The sequence below is a fragment of the Dendrobates tinctorius genome, unplaced genomic scaffold, assembly GCF_039654945.1.
Source record: "Dendrobates tinctorius isolate UK_male_01 unplaced genomic scaffold, ASM3965494v1 ptg000038l, whole genome shotgun sequence".
Classification (NCBI taxonomy): domain Eukaryota; kingdom Metazoa; phylum Chordata; class Amphibia; order Anura; family Dendrobatidae; genus Dendrobates; species Dendrobates tinctorius.
Window position 1 is genome coordinate 6,380,226 of NW_027361706.1, and position 19,049 is coordinate 6,399,274.

The window sequence follows — 19,049 nt, forward strand, 5'->3', positions numbered from 1 at the left end:
TGCCCTCAGAGCATTTTAGATGGTAGAGAGCACTGCTCCTCTGTTCTGTTTTATCATATAAGTGTAGGCAACCATTTTACATCTTTACAACTGTACCATAATAATAACCTTAAAAATTATAATTTAAAAAAATTGCCCTCGCTATAGGTCTACAGCATTTTCCGCATAGTCCTAAAACAATCAATCTTGTAGAAATTCTGCAGAAAACAGTTTAGTTAATTGCTGCTGAGTTGCTTCGTTTTAAGTTAGTGAACAACTGATTGTTTGGGCTTAGCCAATGGGCATGGTTTAATAGTCTTATTGTCCTACTATAAAGAGGGAAAAGGGGGGAGGCTCTTGCTGCAGCCAGTTGTCTTGCAACTAGCCATGGGAAAGGGGGTAGGAAGAAGGAAGGACATGACTGATCCTTGTCATATGTTATGAAACAAATAGAAGATAGGCCTTACAGCTATTACACAACCAATCACTCTTCCAACAAAGAATGCAGTAGCATGGTTGAACATGTGTGATGTTGCTCCATTCATTGTCTGCAATAGTTGGCTAAGTACATGACTGCTAGTCCCTTAATGGTGCAGCCACAGTTTAGTACCACTAACAGAAGGTTTCAAATGTTAATGTAGAGGACTTGGGGGTTGATGAAAGATCAAGAAGCTTGACGAGGGACATTGGCCATCAGAATTCTGATTGTTTGGAGTAAGTTAGGAATGTGAACATCTTGGAAAGCTCCCCTAAAAGCTGTTATCTAAGGGTTCGTTGTGGTCATCAGCACATGGTTTAGATATCAACCACTACCTTCAACATAGTCACCCAGTGTGTCCACCTAGCTTGTAAACTAGAAAATTACTGATACCAAGCAAAAGGAGGCATTGTCATAGTATGTCTACGATGCATCATTTGTGCTTGAATACTTTTTCAAAATGAATAAATAAAAACCATTGTGATCACCTCATACCTTTCCAACCGCACAATTAATGTCTCCCACTCCCACACTACCTCCTCATCCCGCCCTCTCTGTGTTGGAGTTCCTCAAGACTCTGTCCTAGGACCCCTACTTTTCTCCATGTATACTCTTGGCCTCCAGTACCACCTATGTGCTGATGACACTCAGATCTACCTCTCTGGCCCTGATGTCACCTCTCAGCTGCCAGAATCAGAGAGAGTTTATCAGCAATATCCTCCTTCTTCTTCTCTCGCTTCCTCAAGCTCAATATGGACAAATCTGAACTCATCATCTTTCCTCCATCTAATGCATCTACCCTACCTGATCTATCACAAGAAATGACACCATGCTCTCCCCTGTACCCAGTATCAGAAATCCGTTGCCTTGGCGTAACCCTTGACTCTGCCCTGTCCTTCAAGCCACAAATGTCGTCATGTTGACTGTGGAATTTTAGTTTATCAATATTCATTTTAAAGAGCTAAGCTGAAATAACTGACAATCCCATTGACAGGTGTGGGATTGCTACATATCAGCGAAACAAAAAACTTGGATGCAAGGAACAAGCATCAATGGAGCTGAAGTGCAGTATCAGATGCAGACAAGGTGCTATTTGGATAAAAAATTAGACCCCCTTTTCTAATTTCACTATAAGCTTTTTTTACTGGGCATAGACATTCAATAGAATATTTCCGGTACTATTTAGATTCCTGGAGAATCTACCATATGTGGGGACGACGAGACAGTTACTGGAGTCTGCTATTGAAGGAAGCATGTTGTCCATTTTCTCATCTTGTATGGGAAGATTTCTGGCCATGAACTCCAAATGATGGTTTCACCCTCTCTTGTGTCAAAATCTTTTTATTCAAGTTGATGCAGATTGCATGGGCATAAACAAATGTCCATTTCCTTAATATGATCCCCTACTTCACACACAGTTTGCATATTGTCAAGAGGGAATATGGTGCCATCCAACTTTTTCTTTTAGGCTGCATAAAAAATGCAATCAGCAAGACCGAAAATGATCTCTGCCATGTTTGCACGAGCCATGTGATTGGGTAATTAGAAACTAGCGTTCTTACGAATGGTCATACAGCCGATTATGGGCCCATCTATAAGGGTCTTAAGCTTATTTTATACAGGTATGGTTGCCTTCCGTCTATAGATTTTACAGCTATGGAATCCATTGCACGTAAATCTATAGAATTAGACAGCCTATACTTTTTGTTGGCTCTTTATTTTTTCCTGATGAACAGCCCTTTTTAATGAATCGGTATACTGCTGTTTCTGAGTAGTTGTTGAGATAGGTCAAGGATCGGCTGCTCGATTACATCTGAAGATATATCCTGAGCCAGCAAGAGGAAAATTAAATTAGAATGGTTTAGAGAAAAATACTTTGTATGTCTTTTCTGTTTCATTTGTAAATTCAGATAATCCAGTCCTGTCAACACACAAGCTCAGAAGGGAAAAGCCGGTGTGGGTATAACGCAGAGCACAAAACACTCCAGAAATTACGTGCGTAGTCCAAAGTTGGAAAGAAAACTGGAAAGTATATAATAAGTTTTATTTTTCATTAAAAGGAGTTGTATGATTTTAAAAGAGGATCATTATCCATTGGTCCTACTACATATAAATAAAAAGGGGCACTGTGAAATGTATGATTTCCCATTTATGGGTGCTCCAAGTGAAGCAAAAAAGATGTCTCCTGATAAAACTGATCGCTGCGGGTCCAACCAGCAGTTATCTCGAAAACCGACGAGAAGACTCAAATTTCCTTGTGTTACATAAATGGTCATCACTTTATGATGTCCTTTAAGCCACATCTACGGGGTTTGACAAACCCTTTTAAACGCTTGCTACTGGATTTGCCCATTGATTGCAGCTTATTGCGGTGACTGTTGGACAACACCTATAATTATCTCGGCCTATACATAAAATATACACAATCAGATTACACAACTGGTGTAAAATAGTGAAGTAATAGGGAAAAATGAAAAAAAAAAATGCAGCGAAAGAGAAAGAATTGGAAAACCCCAAATAGACAGGGAACAAGTGGAATAAGTCTAAGTTGAGGCTCTCGGTGTCTAAACAGTTTCTGGTGGGTCTGATGCTAGAACAAAGGGGAATTCAAGGGTATGTGATGCTTATTTTGTAATTTTTAAACATTCCTTACTCTTTCTCCAATTAAAAAAAATCCCAGAAAGCACTTTAAATTTCTAAACATATTTGGGTCGAAAAAAGGTGGCGATAAGACTGTCAGAGGGATCTGGCAGCAGGTATACACCTCTCACTGTTGAAAAAACATGCATGCTCATCCAAGTTGTATGGAGCTGCCACCATGCCGTAGGGATTGTGTGAGGCTCTTTACTTACAGAGCCTAACCTGTCCATACACTTGAGAAAGCTATTGGCTGAATGCTTGTATGGCAGATGACTTTGTCTCCCAACTCCCCCATACACACGAGCACTCAACTTGGCTGAGCGCTATTGTGTTCTGAATGAGGAGTGAGGAGAATACTGCTGTCAGACACCTCTAGCAGTGGCTTATCTTCCATGAGGTCAGTAGTTAAATCTCCAATTACCCAATCCTTCTCTCCCCAAAATCATTTTTCGGAAAGGGTCAGGAGTATAGTTGGTGAAAATTTGCCTGTAAATCCCACTCCATCGGCCACAACAGTGATCTAAAGAAGCTGCCTGGGAGTAGAAGTACTGCATCTTACTTGCCAGCTTCCACGACTCTTCATTTGATTAGCTGGGCTGGCCCAATGCCATCTTTGTGACGTGACACATGTGACATTATGCCAGGCCAGCTAATAAAAAGAGCTACAGATGCCGAGAGTTAAGAAGCTGTACTCCCAATCGCATGCAGTGACTTTAGATCACTGTCGTGGCCATTGGAATGGGACATGGAAATAGATTTGCACCAAATCTCATCAGTAGGGCTCCACACACATCAGATAGTTGACCGGTCTTGCCAGAATCAGCAGATTTAGCTGACTTTCATCTATGATCCGATACAGTTGAGTGCACAATGTGGGAGGGAAGCCAGCATTTGCTTCAGGCCTCCCTGACTCACGGACCCCAAAACGGCCACGCTGTGACATCACTGGCTGGGGGCTTTGGACCCTAGGCTGATGTGTAGTCTGCCTGCCCATAACACTGGCCCTGAATGCCAGCATTAAAGCAACTCTTACACAATAGATAAAACTCGGCTTGGTTGTAAGGTTCTTTCACACCACAAGAATATCGTGAAATGAACCTTCCTAGTAAATGTTGCTAATCACCTCACAAATGAGCGAAACACTCATAAAATGATCTTCTGGTTTTCCCAAAAGATAGCCTGTGCTGTCAAGAAAAATGTCAGCCAATTACTGATAGTTCAGGGCGCATCTGAAAAGTGGCCTACTAAACGATCACCGATTGATTTATTATTTACCAATCGGCAATAATTCAGCACTGCAAAATTGTCCAGTCTAAACTCACCTTAAGAGTACCATCTGTTAGGAAATTCAAGGAAGACCTGCAACATGCCCAATCCTCTCTTCACATGGCAGAGGGATTTGGCAGCAGCTTATACGTTTCTCCCCCCCTTGAAAAAAGCGTTCATACTCGGCCAAGCGTGCCTGCATGTTTATTGTGGAGTCAGGAAAAATAATAACCTTATCTGATGTGTTTGGTTATCTTTACACTCCAGACCATAGTAATATGCACCCAAAAAATGCAAATGCCACCTCTTCTGCTCAGCTTATCACGATTCCCGGAGAACCCTTCTTGATTGATTGAGCACTTTGGCCGGCGGCACCTATGTGGAAGTCCAAATGTTCTGTCTTTGACTACTAAAATCAGCACAATTCTAAATAAACATATGTTTCAAATCCATTTTTCTTTTTCTCTCCGAGTTGATTTTCTGATTTTCTCATGTCTTGGCCCACGATTCCGTTCTTGTCTCATTATATAGCAAGCTTAGTAAATATCGGATGAATATGGGTGGGCAGAGAAACGATCCAAAATAAAATGCAAAGCAGAATTTGGAACGAGAATCGGAGAAGTATCATCCGCTGATTATCAAGGAATGTTTTTTTTTTTTTCTTGTTATTTTAAAGGTCTCACTCGTGGGATATCTGAGCAGTGAGAACGTGTTACATTTATTTTAACCTTTTGAACCTTCTTTTCCTCCAGAAGACACCCACTGTGGAACAGGCCACAGGACTTAGTCAAGCAAAAACTGGATTAGCATTTTCTGCAAAAGAAATATAGATTGGCTCGGAAAGAGTTTGAGGGATGGGATGTTGTTCTAAGCGATATTACCGGTATATAAATTCACGATGTCCAACATTTTAGTCTCATTCCCTGTGGCTTTATGGAACTATTTCTAAACCTGATGTGAACGTCGGCTATGAATAGATATGTTTTTTTTATGAGTGGCTGTGCTGGTTTTTACTAGTAATTAGGAGGCTCATATTTTTAGGAGATGGAAGTATTACATACATTAAGCTCTTATCAAAATATTATTGGCCACACTCATCATTTTTGGGGTTTTACCATTGACTGATATAGAAAACTTAACACATTACATTGCTTTGGGCGTGCAGAATAATACTGATATCTATGGACCTGCGTAAAAAATGTTGGCTTTTTTTTTCTTTTTTTTTGGTCTATGGATTGTGTCTGGTATTGCAATTTATCCTTTTAAGGTGCCCCTAATAAGACTCCTCTGGCACTATCTTGTTTTTGACAGTATGGCAAGCAGCAAAAGAAATTCAGTGCCAGAGTCAGATTCAAAAAATGCCACCATGGCATTTCCTAGAGGAATAGTAGTTTTCCTCTAGGTTCCTTTTCTGATTTTGGCTTGCAAATAATGACCAAATACCAAAAATGTTGACTGGGGAATAAGGCATTAGTCTATGGTCAAAGACATGTATTCCGTATGATAGCCATGGACCGAAAGGGCGGATCATCGCTGACCAGTGAAAGCCAATGTGCTCATCCACATGAGTGATTTTCCATACAAGCCTACAAATTTGGTCCCTACTGATGGTCAGGAGAAATGTCGAAAGGGCAAATCTGATTTCTAACTGCCGAATGCAGTGTTTTCCTGGAGATGAGCTGCTGCCAAACATGTTTGTTAGTAATTTTCTCATGGAGAACACATGAACGCTTGGCCAAACAATGGCTCCTGTGTATGGGAGAAACAACTGTTGACCGAAAGATCAACCAGATCATGGTTTGGCCAACGGCCATCTAATGTGTGGGGCCAGATTAATCAGTACCAGCATTGTGGATAAAGTGGAAAAGATCTTATCTCATCCACACAGAATACGTCTCGTATGGACGCACCCTTATAGTTGTGTATACGCTACCGGTTTCATACTTGTCAACCGTCCAGAATATTCAGAGACGATGCCCAAAAAATGGCGCATCTTGATCCAAACTGGAACAAGCTTGCATAAAACCTGCCCAAAAGTAGTCATTCCCAAACGAATCAGGAACATCCCCAGGACGGACATGCCTATTCCCCCAACACAAATTTTGGCAAGTCTGCTCAATGGTTACATACAATGTGTGCCATAGCTATATTTTATTATATTGCCTGTCTTAGCTATAGGTCTTATATTGTTTTCTGTTTTGTAAGATAAGTCTCCATTATTACTTGCCTAGGAAGCAGAACTAGTCTTGCTGTACAGAGAGTCTGCCATTTGTAAGTCTCAGTGATCGGAACCAGGCAGCCTTGGGATTTGCACATGTGAGATTTCATCCTCCTCGCTGCTGGACTGTCAGAATATTCCACTTCAGTAGGAATCCTGCTGACATACTTCCCGAACATCTGTTTTGTAATAATCATTGACATGAGGGAGCTGTTGTGTGCGAGCAGCGGTAAGAGCAGTGGTACTGGCGGCTGATCGGCAGACACTCCAGTTGCTGTCTCTTTCAATCATAATTAATAACTGCACAGTGTAGTTAGTGGTTGGGTTTCGTGCAGCGCCTGTCTCATAATGCTCTACGCTGTGCGGTATCATGTAGAGCGGTAGGTCAGAGAGAATGACAATATTTCTGAATTACATGGATATTTTCATTTTTACACATTGCAAATTCTGTTTCCAATCCTATGTATCGCCTTGCACTGTAGAACATGCCTCCTTTCCCATAGCACAGTTCATCCCAATCCATGGCATGTTATTATAATGGGGCTTTGGTGTTGCGCAGAAATTGGCACTGAATCACCCTTGAATGGGTCTCGTCCACATATTCACTTTTTTTTTACTTGTGCGTGAAAAAAGCAAAGCAATTTCCATAACTTTGCTGGATCCTAGTTTAATCAGTGTTTGGTGGGTGTATCAGTTTTTGCCATCAGAGTTTTTAACAATTTTTAGGCCACATTCAGTATTTGGTCAGTATTTTACCATCAGTATTTGTGAGCTACAACCAGGAATGGGTGCTAAATACGAAAGTGGTGACGTGTTTCTATTCTACTTTTCCTCTGATTGATCCACTCCTTGTTTTGGCTTACAAATACTGATGTAAAATACATATAAGGTAAATCCAATGAACATAGTGGGTGGAGAATTAATGTAGGATAGAACAAATTACAATCTCACACACCCACAACAGGTACGGACAGTAGATGACCAACTGTAATAATATACTCACAGACAGAGGACAATCCAGTCATAGGGTCAAATAGCAAATAAAATCAATTTTATTGGTATATAAAAAATCATACAGACAGACAGGCACAAAGTGAAGCTAGAAGATGGAAAGGTCATTCTAACCACATGTAGGAGGCCCAAGGTAGGTATGTCAGAAGGCAGGTACATAACAACATTATAATAGTGAACACTGAACACATATCACATTGCTCATACACGCACAATGGCAATAAAGGATACCTGAATTAGGCAAAATTACCAGAGCCAAAGTTAGGCCACATTCATCAAGTAGCTAGGTAGCGCTAAACGTGCACCATAGTAAGAAAATATATATACAGGTACCTTAAAGGAGCAGAGCCGCCTTCCTACACAGTCCTACCCGCCCCGACGCGCGTTTCGGCGTACCTTTATCAAGGTACCTGTATATATATTTTCTTACTATGGTGTACGTTTAGCGCTACCTATCTACTTGATGAATGTGGCCTAACTTTGGCTCTGGTAATTTTGCCTAATTCAGGTATACTTTATTGCCATTGTGCGTGTATGAGCAATGTGATATTTGTTCACTATTATAATGTTGTTATGTACCTGCCTTCTGACATACCTACCTTGGGCCTCCTACATGTGGTAAGAATGACCTTTCCATCTTCTAGCTTCACTTTGTGCCTGTCTGTCTGTATGATCTTTTATATACCAATAACATTGATTTTATTTGCTATTTGACCCTATGACTGGATTGTCCTCTGTCTGTGATGTAAAATACAGAATGTGTGAACGTGGACTTATGCAAAGGAAAAAAATAAAAGTTTCTCGGGCTTCTCTTATAAAACAGCAAAAAATGCACGTAACTAGCCAACAACAATGTGCTGCCTGAGATTTTCAGCGACCTAGAGACTTGAATGGACAAATTTGGTCCATGAGTTGGATCAAAAAGGGATTCCTCCTTTACCCACCACACCCCCAAAAGCAGGGATATGTGAACAGGTCCATAGACTATAAAGGGCAGGTTAATACCAACACAACAGTGAGCATGTGTGAAGACCACAATCAGAGACAGTGATAAGTCTAGTGATATCTTATAGTCTTATAGTGATAAGATAATAAATACCGACAAAAAGCATAGGATGTGCTTATAAGTCTCATAAAATATACATTTTATTGAAAATATTAAAACAATACAAAGAGATTCAAATACGTGCAGAGCTTCAAAAATAAGGCCACAACTATACATGAATATATATGTAAAAGATACCCAGGATGCATAGGAACATACGTATCCACATGAATCCTTAGATATTACAAAGAGAGCTGTATGCACAAAAAAGGAGAAAGAAAAGGACAATACTTACATCAAGTGATAGGGTTGTGATAGCGTGGTTACCAAGCCCCAAGGCGCGTTTCACACAAGCTTCGTCAGGGGGGTTTTCTTTTACATATATATTCATGTATAGTTGTGGCCCTATTTTTTATACTCTGCTTGTATTTGAATGTCTTTGTATTTATTTAATATTTTCAATAAAATGTATATTTTATGAGACTTATAAGCACTTCCTATCTGTTTTGTCGGGATTTGTAAAGGACAGGTGTATTATCCTTGAAAAACATGAATATTTGAAAAACTGACCTCTAAATGAAGCCTTGGGCCACTGAATGTATTGAATCAGTCACATCCACAAATGGTAAATTTCGCTGGCTGCTTGTGCAACTTGGTATAGCGCTCGAGCCGTGTCTGCTATTCACAAGCGCTAGTCTGGCCCATAAATCAGATCAGGCTTGCGTGTTCTGCAAATTTTCGTTCCAGTGGACTTAACGTCTGTGTAAAAAATAGCCCATATAGATTACACATAGAGTTCGCTAGCATTAAAGGGAATCTGTCGCCCCTTTTTTGAGATATCATATAATGATATCATTCAGTTGTGTGTCACATAAGGATTCTCTTAGTACTTTTGTTTCCCCCTGACCCCGCACCTGTCATGCATAAATACCTTTTTTATATCGGTTCAGATGTATGTAAACTGCCGCGGTCTGGTCCGCTGGGCGGGGCTTATTCAACTGCTTCCCCCCTCCCTGTGTTATTCTAGACAAGAAGAAATGCGTAGAGCAAGACAGGGAGGGGGGAGCAGGTGAATAAGCCCCGCCCAGCGGACCGGACCGCGGCAGTTTACATACATCTGAACCGATATAAAAAAGGTATTTATGCATGAAAGGTGCGGGGTCAGGGGGAAGCAAAAGTACTAAGAGAATCCTTATGTGACACACAACTGAATGATATCATTATATGATATCTCAAAAAAGGGGCGACAGATTCCCTTTAAGGGTTGAAAATGTATGGAAAATACGTTTGTCTGAACATACCTTTACTGTGACATTTCATAGCAGATACCAAAGGCCTATATCGAAGTCTTAATTCAGATTCCATTTTTCACATACGCGTTCTGTACATTATTTTCAGATAGAAGACGTACCCATCATAGTCTCTGGGGCTTTTCACGTGTCTGTGTTTTTTGTGGTCTGAGTTTATATAGAAGAAGAAAAAAAAAAGAGCAGACATGTCTGATTTTCATACAAGTGAAAATCGCCACTTCAAATCAATGGGTCCGTGAAAAAAAGCTCACAGGTGCCATATCTGTATCCAAAAGTTTTCTGTTTTTTTTATTGTTTAGAGGGCAGAAAAAAACTTGAAAACGATGAAGCGTGAGAAAAACAAGTGCCACAGACATTTACCTACAGCCGCCACTAGAGGGAGCTAAGCTGCAATACCAGACACGACCCATGAATGCGAGTGGCGCTGTTTCTGGGATAACAACAGACATCTTCTAATGTCAGACAACCCCTTTACCTTTTATGCAGGGGTAGTACATTTGAAGGAATTATTGAGGATTGGGATGCATGATGAGATTTCTCTTACACCCCTGTTCTTAAGTATAATGTGAAAATTGAAACTTGGGCAGAATGGAAGGAGTGAATAAATGGCGGCAGATTTTTGCTGTGGGCATGGGGAAAGCTTGGCCTGCCCTTCCTGACCTGGAAAAATCCTTATAAAGAGACATGGCCTTGTGGAAGTGAAATTAGAAAATATTTTTAATAAGGATAATTGAGATTTGAAATATTTTTATTTTAAATCGCTAGAAAATAATATAAGCCAGAAGTCCATCTGCCATCTATGAAATGACATTTATTACTTCTGACGCAGTCGGGATAGCAATGAGAAAAGTATAAAAGTACAATAAATATAATGCAGGAAATGGAAAAAAAATTAACAAACAAACCCCAAAAAAAACCAGTTATTTGTAGTATGGCTCCAGTCTGAAGGTGGGGGACAGTCTGCAATTTTAGGACGCCAGTCTAACAGGCCTAGTTAACAAGCGTTTTATCTCCACTCTGGGCTCTATGGTAAAAACATTAACCAAAGCAGTAACTAGACCCTTGATGGGCCTCAGTGCTAACACGTCTTGTAAGTCACACATGAGCATATGGTCAGTGGACTGAGTATATACCTCTTATAGGAATATTCTACACAAAAAGTTTTGAAACTTTTGTGAATACATCACGTAACTTATCCTGTACTGATCCAGTCTGTATTATACTCCAGAGCTGGATTCACAATTTGGCTGGTTGTATTTAACAACAATCAATGATCACATCTTTAGGCAAAGCCTTTACTGCTTAGCTATAAGTGTACTCTAATGTCGCCTTAAAATTAACTTCATCCCATAGGCTTGGTGTTAAAAAAAAAACCCCTGTGCTTAACTTACCCTTCAGTCTTTGTTGATTGGCTGCAGCGGGGACATCATGCTGTTGATGTGATGTCACTGCTGCAGCAAATCAACAAAGACTGGAAGCAGCAGCATGGAAGCAGCGATGGACCTGGTGAGGATAAGGAAAGCTAAGGTTGTCTTTTTACGCTTTATTGAGCATTTGAGTGTTAAGTTAGCTGAAAGAGGACACCTCTTTAAGCTGCCTGTATTTGTGTGTGTGTGTATTGGGGCCTCTCGACTCTTTCATGACAGTCTGGGAGAAAAAAGGATTGATCCTTTTGATCTAGAGATAAAGCAAGGCTCTACCATCCCATCTCAACCATACCATGCATGTGTAGGGAGGGTGGGAATGAATTCTGTTCCCTATTTTTATTATTATTTATTTATATAGCGCCATTAATTCCATGGTGCTGTACATGAGACGGGGGTTACATATAACGTTATAGATATCGTTAACAGTAAACAAATTCACAATGACAGACTGGTACAGAGGGGAGGGGACTCTGTCCTTGCGGACTTACATTCTACATGGCAAACTTTGATCAGATGAGACCAGAGTACAACTTTATGGGCTAAATGCAAAATGACATATGTGGAGGAAAATTAGCAATGTACATCACCTTTAAAACACCATTCCCACCGTCAAACATGGTGGTGTCAGCATCATGCTGTGGAAAGGCTTTTCTTCAGCAGGGACATGGAAGCTGGTAAGAGTTGATGGGAAGATGAATGTAGGTAAATACAGGGCAATCCTGGAGGAAAACATGTTAGAGGCTGCAAAACACTTCAGACAGGGGCGTTGGTTCACCTTCCAACAGGACAATGACCCTAAACATTTTGCCAGAGCTACAATGGATGGTTTAGATCAAAGCATATTCATGTGTGTGAATGGCCCAGTCACAGGGCAGACCTAAATCCCACTGATAATCTGTGACAAGACTTGAAAATTGAAGAATGGGCAAAAATGTCACCTCTGGATGTGCAAAGCTGGTGGAGAAAGACCCCAAAAGACTTGTTGCAATAGTTGTAGTGAAAGATGGTCCTACAAAGTATTGACTAAGGGGGGCTGTATACAAATTCACGGCACAATTTTCAGATTTATATTTTTAAATTAATTAGAAAACCATATATAATTTCCTTTACACTTCACAAATACTTTGCTACTTGGCGTTGGCATGTCACATAAAATCCCAATGAAAAATATTTGTTTGTGGGTGTAATGTGAAAAAAATGTGGGTATGAATACTTTTTCAAGGCATTGTATACAAAGTAACTCAACTCTTTTATAAATCAATTTTATATGTAGATTTTTTCTCTTTTTTCCTGTTTTTCTATTAAAAAAAACAATTCTTCAATGTTATGCTTACCTCCAGATTTATTTCTTCTGCTACATCTAGAAGGAATTAATTTACCAAATGATGACATTGCTCTTTGTAGGGGGTTGATGTATTTCTAGACCTTCAGTAGGAGTTTTCATTATGCGTATTTAGAGCCGTAAAACTTTGACACTAAATATTTTACCCTTTCTGCCTAGTCGGGGAAGTGAAGTGGCACATCTGTATTCTCCATCAGATGGGCCCCAGCTTCTGCTGGGATCAAGGCAGGGCATTGCTCATTAAACATAAGCTGGGATGGAGAATTAAGGTTAAGTGTTTGTCAACGAGATCTTTATGACAAGGCTGCCCCTTTTTTTCACAAAACAGTATTCTCTCCCCCCTTCCCTCTCTGCCCTGCAGCACATAGACAACAAAGGAGAACTTTGCCGATAATGTGCACGTTGGCTCTTTTGGTCATTATTTTTGGGCAGGTGTTTTGTTTTTTTATCTCGAGTCCAATCCAACATCTTTGAAGCCGAGTCTGAAGTTACAAAACACTATCAATCTTAGGGAAAAAGGGGTAACTAGCCAAAAAAAAAAAAATGCTGTGTTTGTGTTGGGTATGAGAAGCCTTGTTTGGTTACTAACTTTTGTAGCCGAATGGCTTTCTGTTTGTTTGTTTGCTTGTTTGTAACGTATCTTTCTTCTCTGCATTCCTTTGCTAACACCTTGGCGGATCGTCACATGAATCATCCAGGATGACGAGGAGGGGATTTGGGCATAACAGCTCCAGCAAACCAAAGTTCCAGTTTTATTTTGTTGGGTAAGAACAATTTTTAGTCTACATGTTAAATCTACTTTCTAGGACAAAACGTCATTTGTTACGTATAAGGGCACCAAGCAGCATATGAAGCCTGCACATTAGCACATAGACTTCTGCGGAGTCGTAAATATTCCATGTGCTGCCTTATAGTGTTTCCATGTAGTACAGAGGTATTCTTACATGGAAGTATTGTTTTTTTTTAGATGAAAATCCCTCTATAGTACAGCATTCGAGATATGGGAATGTTCGTGGTGTGAAACAATACATTTCCTTGGGTACTGTATTACAAAGCTGTACAACGCAGAACTTAATCCAAGAGAAAAAAATTATAGACGATGAACCATAATAGTATAAAACATGAAATTGTATTAAATGTATAAAAATAATAGTTATAAAGTGGAAAAACCAGAAAATTGGCACCACACTCAAATTACATAACATGCCTACAATTTTTTCCCTTGGTTTACATTCTGTATTGTACTGAACTCTGATTATTCTATGTGGTATATTGGGTACATACATTGCATTATGGTGCCCTTTGTGTGTGCTTCTTCTGCTTTGAAGACTCAGAACTTGCAGTAGCCGTGATGGCTCCTTAAAACCTCTGTTGATGTTTTTTTTCTAACGGCTTTCTTCTCGATCCTGAGCCATAGTGATTTGATGGATGAACGATCTGTAGGAAGATCGATCTTGTGCAAACCTAGATAGGTCCGCCAGGGTCTTCTCCGCCATTATTTTGATAGTATCAAGCCATCGGGTTCCTGGTCTTCCTCTTCACCTTGTTCCTTCTTCCGACCATGATGTTCTTCTCAATTGATTGCTCTTTTCATATAATATGTCCAAATAATCAAGCCGTGGTGATCTTTGTTTTGAGTGACATGTCTTGATTGATTTGTTACAATATTGATTTGTTTGTTCTTTTTGCCATCCATGGTATTGATAAAAATTGGAAATCTCTTTAGTATCCAATACTAAGATTTTCAAATTAGAAAATGCCTGTGATTTTTATGATAAATGGATCAAACCTACTGATTGTGCATCCAACAGTGAGAGCTCTTTGCTCAGGGTTGGGGTCTTTACTTAATGACTTACAACGTTATCATCTAGCATGTGTTAGAGTTAAAAATGAAATTGCTTCTTTTAAGGAGTTGATCAAGATTAGAAAAACATAGTGGTTTTCTTTTAGAAACAGGGCTACCCCAAACCCATGGGTCGTATCTGTGGTCTTGCCAATCACCATGTTTTAAGTGAACAAAGATGAGCTACAACAGCACGCTCCACCCATGGTCTTGGGTAGCGTTGGGTCTGAAGGTAAACAGCCATGTTTTTCTGATCCTGGACAACCCCTTTTACTATCCAGATAACTTAAAAGTTGTCTATCTTCGAGTTGCCTTCAAGGAAGCCCAAAGATGACTCTTCTTCACCTCTTGGATCCTGCCACATCTATCTTATTTGTCATTACAGCTAATGGAGGTTATGATGGCAGTAGAGCGACAGCGTAGACTTTGCATGACATTTGGAGTCATTAGCATGGTGCCTGCCTCACCATGTCATCAAAGACAAATAATACAGGGAAAGGATGACTTTTTTTTCCATTTGGTTAATTGATATTTTTCTAGATAATATAGGAGAAACCCTGCACCAGTTCCCCTTTAAAACATGTCACTCAATGTTTTTCCAATGTCTTTAAAACCAAAGTGGAGACAAGAGAAAAGAGAAAAGACCTGAACATCTGTTGAAAGCCTTCCCTTCCTTTCATGTTGTTTGCAGTGAGCTATAGGTAAACTTTACTCAGGAGAACAATCTCATACAAATTGTGCTTTAATGGCCCTGTTTTACAACCTAGTCTCCCTGACGATCATCTGTTAGATTTTTCAGCTTCTTCTCAGAGGGTCCTGCTCATTTATCTGTTTGCTTGTCTTTCCCTAAATTATTTCCTTGAAGGTATTCAACATTCTCCTTCCTTTATACTTGGTAGAATACCACCAAAATACTGATGTTCTGGCATCCCATGAATATTTGACCCAAAATGCCACTTTAATTGATATTCAGGGCCCAAATGCAAAGGGCAATGTAGGTAAGTGGTGGAAAAAGTTGTCCTTAGTACAGGAATCTTAAAAAAAAACACCTTTTCTGTAGAGTAGATATAAGAGACAATTGATGAATTATTGGGCTACTTTGGAAATATCAAGTAATTTGGAAAATCAAGACTATGCTGTATTTACAAAGGTAGTAGATGAATTGGTTATTGTTGTTGATTACATCCTAAAACTGTCCATACTCATTGGCTAAAGAGCTACCTCCCCCAACTTTTCCACACACCTGAATATTTGGCTCAGGCAAGTCATCATGTGTTCTCTATAGGGAGAGGGAAGAAGGCCTCTGCCAGCCAGTTACGGCAGCTACTTATCTTTAATTAAAACAAATGGACAGTTGATTAAATACAGACTGTCCAACCCTTATCTGACTTTATCAGTCGGGTTAAAGGGAACCTGACACCAGTTTTACAGTATTCGAGGTAGATGTACAATTGTGGCCAAAAGTATTGACACCCCTGCAATTTTGTCAGAAAATACTCAGTTTCTTCCTGAAAATGATTGCAAACACAAATTCTTTGGTATTATCTTCATTTAATTTGTCTTAAATGAAAAAACACAAAAAGAATTGCCCTAAAGCCAAATTGGATATAATTCCACACCAAACATAAAAAAGGGTGGACAAAAGTATTGGCACTGTTTGAAAAATCATGTGATGCTTCTCTAATTTGTGTAATTAACAGCACCTGTAACTTACCTGTGAAACCTAACAGGTGTTGGCAATAACTAAATCACACTTGCAGCCAGTTGACATGGATTAAAGTTGACTCAACCTCTGTCCTGTGTCCTTGTGTGTACCACATTGAGCATGGAGAAAAGAAAGAAGATGAAAGAACTGTCTGAGGACTTGAGAAACCAAATTGTAAGGAAGCATGAGCAATCTCAAGGCTACAAGTCCATCTCCAAAGACCTGAATGTTCCTGTGTCTACCGTGCGCAGTGTCATCAAGAAGTTTAAAGCCCATGGCACTGTGGCTAACCTCCCTATATGTGGATGGAAAAGAAAATTGACAAGAGATTTCAACGCAAGATTGTGCAGATGTTGGATAAAGAACCTTGACTAACATCCAAACAAGTTCAAGCTGCCCTGCAGTCTGAGGATACAACAGTGTTAGCCCGTGCTAACCGTCGGCGCCTGAATGAAAAGGGACTGTATGGTAGGAGACCCAGGAAGACCCCACTCCTTACCCCGAGACATAAAAAAGCCAGGCTGGAGTTTGCCAAAACTTACCTGAAAAAGCCTAAAACGTTTTGGAAGAATGTTCTCTGGTCAGATGAGACAAAAGTAGAGCTTTTTGGGCAAAGGCATCAACATAGAGTTTACAGGAGAAAAAAAGAGGCATTCAAAGAAAAAAAACACGGTCCCTACAGTCAAACATGGCGCAGGTTCCCTGATGTTTTGGGGTTGCTTTGCTGCCTCTGACACTGGACTGCTTGACCGTGTGCATGGCATTATGAAGTCTGAAGACTACCAACAAATTTTGCAGCATAATGTAGGGCCCAGTGTGAGAAAGCTGGGTCTCCCTCAGAGGTCATGGGTCTTCCAGCAGGACAATGACCCAAAACACACTTCAAAAAGCACTAGAAAATGGTTTGAGAGAAAGCACTGGAGACTTCTAAGGTGGCCAGCAATGAGTCCAGACCTGAATCCCATAGAACACTTGTGGAGAGATCTAAAAATGGCAGTTTGGAGAAGGCACCCTTCTAATATCAGGGACCTGGAGCAGTTTGCCAAAGAAGAATGGTCTAAAATTCCAGCAGAGCATTGTAAGAAACTAATTGATGGTTACCGGAAGCGGTTGGTCGCAGTTATTTTGGCTAAAGGTTGTGCAACCAAGTATTAGGCTGAGGGTGCCAATACTTTTGTCTGGCACATTTTTGGAGTTTTGCGTGAAATGATCAATGTTTTGCTTTTTGCTTCATTCTATTTTGTGTTTTTTCATTTAAGGCAAATTAAATGAAGATAATAATACCAAAGAATTTGTGTTTGCAATCATTTTCAGGAAGAAACTGAGTATTATCTGACAAAATTGCAGGGGTGTCAATACTTTTGGCCACAACTGTACATGAGTCTTCAACCCCCTCTGCATAGCCCCAAAAATATCTTTTATAATACCCCCATATGGCATAGTCCAGTCCGTTGGACGTCCTAGGTATTGATCCAGCCGTTGCCATCCTCTTACTTGCCTCATTTGTATGACGTGTCCTACATCATCCACACATTGTCCTCCAATCACGCTCCTGTGCAGGTGTACTTTTTCTCTCTGCCCTACTGAAGGCAGAGCAAAGTGTTGTCATGCACATGCGCAAGCTTTATTTTTGGGTCATCGACACTCCTTGGCCTTTTCAGGTGCATGAGCATTACAGTACTTTGTTCTACCCTGCAGGAGAGATATTGAGGGGACACAGTGTGGTTGATGTAGGACACCTCATTCACATATGAAAAAGGGAAGGAGGATGGCGTTTGTGACCAGAGAGGAGGCACCGGATCAAGACTAGAGAAGCCCATTGGACAAGACCGTTCCATATGGGGTCATTAAAAAAGATCTTTTTGGGGTTGTGAAGAGGGGGTTGGAGGCTCATATGCATCTTCCTAGAATACTGTAAAACAAACAGTAAAGATGGTGGCAGTACTTTATATCGGTAAAACCTGATGACAGGTTCCCTTTAAGTTGACTGATCATGCCGATATTGTCAGGTTTGACCAGCTTTAATCTAATGTCTATTCGACCTTATCTCCTACTCAATGAGTTTTTGCAAATAATACAGTACCTCCATTTCTTGATTTGCTTCCATTTTCCTGCTGGTTTATACAATGACGGGACACCCACCGTCTTACTAGTTTTTGTCTTGTGAGCACAGCTATTGCATAGTTGCCTATACAGGAAGTAATTGATATTTGGGGAAAAAAGAGACAACAATGTGCGAGAAGTCTTATTGTTAACAGATTATAAGAAAAGTCAGCGTAGTTAAAGAAGACCTTTCACTAAATGTTTTCGTGCTAAACCGGACACACCATGAAATAGTGGCTGTAGAGTGGAATAAAAAATTTTTTGTCAATTTTTACATTTTACCTCTCCATTGCCAAAATATTAGCAGTCAAGTATTTGGCACCTAATGAGTTAACTTTAGTTAAGTCTAAGTTGGTGTAATTAGATAGTTTTCACTGGGGGTATCTACTTTTGCCTCCTTTATGATGCTGACCAATTGAGTGTGCAGCCTAAATAAGCACTGAATAAATATATTGTCCTTTTTTCCCTTTTTCTTGTGCCCCTCCCTTATGGAAATAAAGATGCAAATTTTCCCTTCAAGCAACTGGGCGTATACCTTAGAACTTCTCTGTGGGCGTGGCCGTGTTTTGATTGGCCAGCCTCAGAGGAGAAAACACAAACAGAGAAGTTCTGTAGTACATGCCCAGTTGGTTGAAGGGAAAATTTTCACATTACCTGGTAATGTCATTTTGGAACTGAGGGA

General features: G+C 40.1%; 1 protein-coding gene across 5 annotated transcripts in view; it reads left to right on the forward strand.

Moving 5' to 3' along the window:
• Positions 1 to 19,049, forward strand: part of ERC2 (ELKS/RAB6-interacting/CAST family member 2) — a 1,295,684-nt gene that overhangs the window by 980,490 nt on the left and 296,145 nt on the right. For all 5 annotated transcript variants that reach the window (XM_073574140.1, XM_073574143.1, XM_073574142.1 and 2 more), the window contains one exon: positions 13,415 to 13,480. In XM_073574140.1, coding sequence (XP_073430241.1) covers positions 13,415 to 13,441 — 27 coding nt within the window. In that variant the 3' untranslated portion in view covers positions 13,442 to 13,480. The remainder of the gene's footprint in view (positions 1 to 13,414; positions 13,481 to 19,049) is intronic.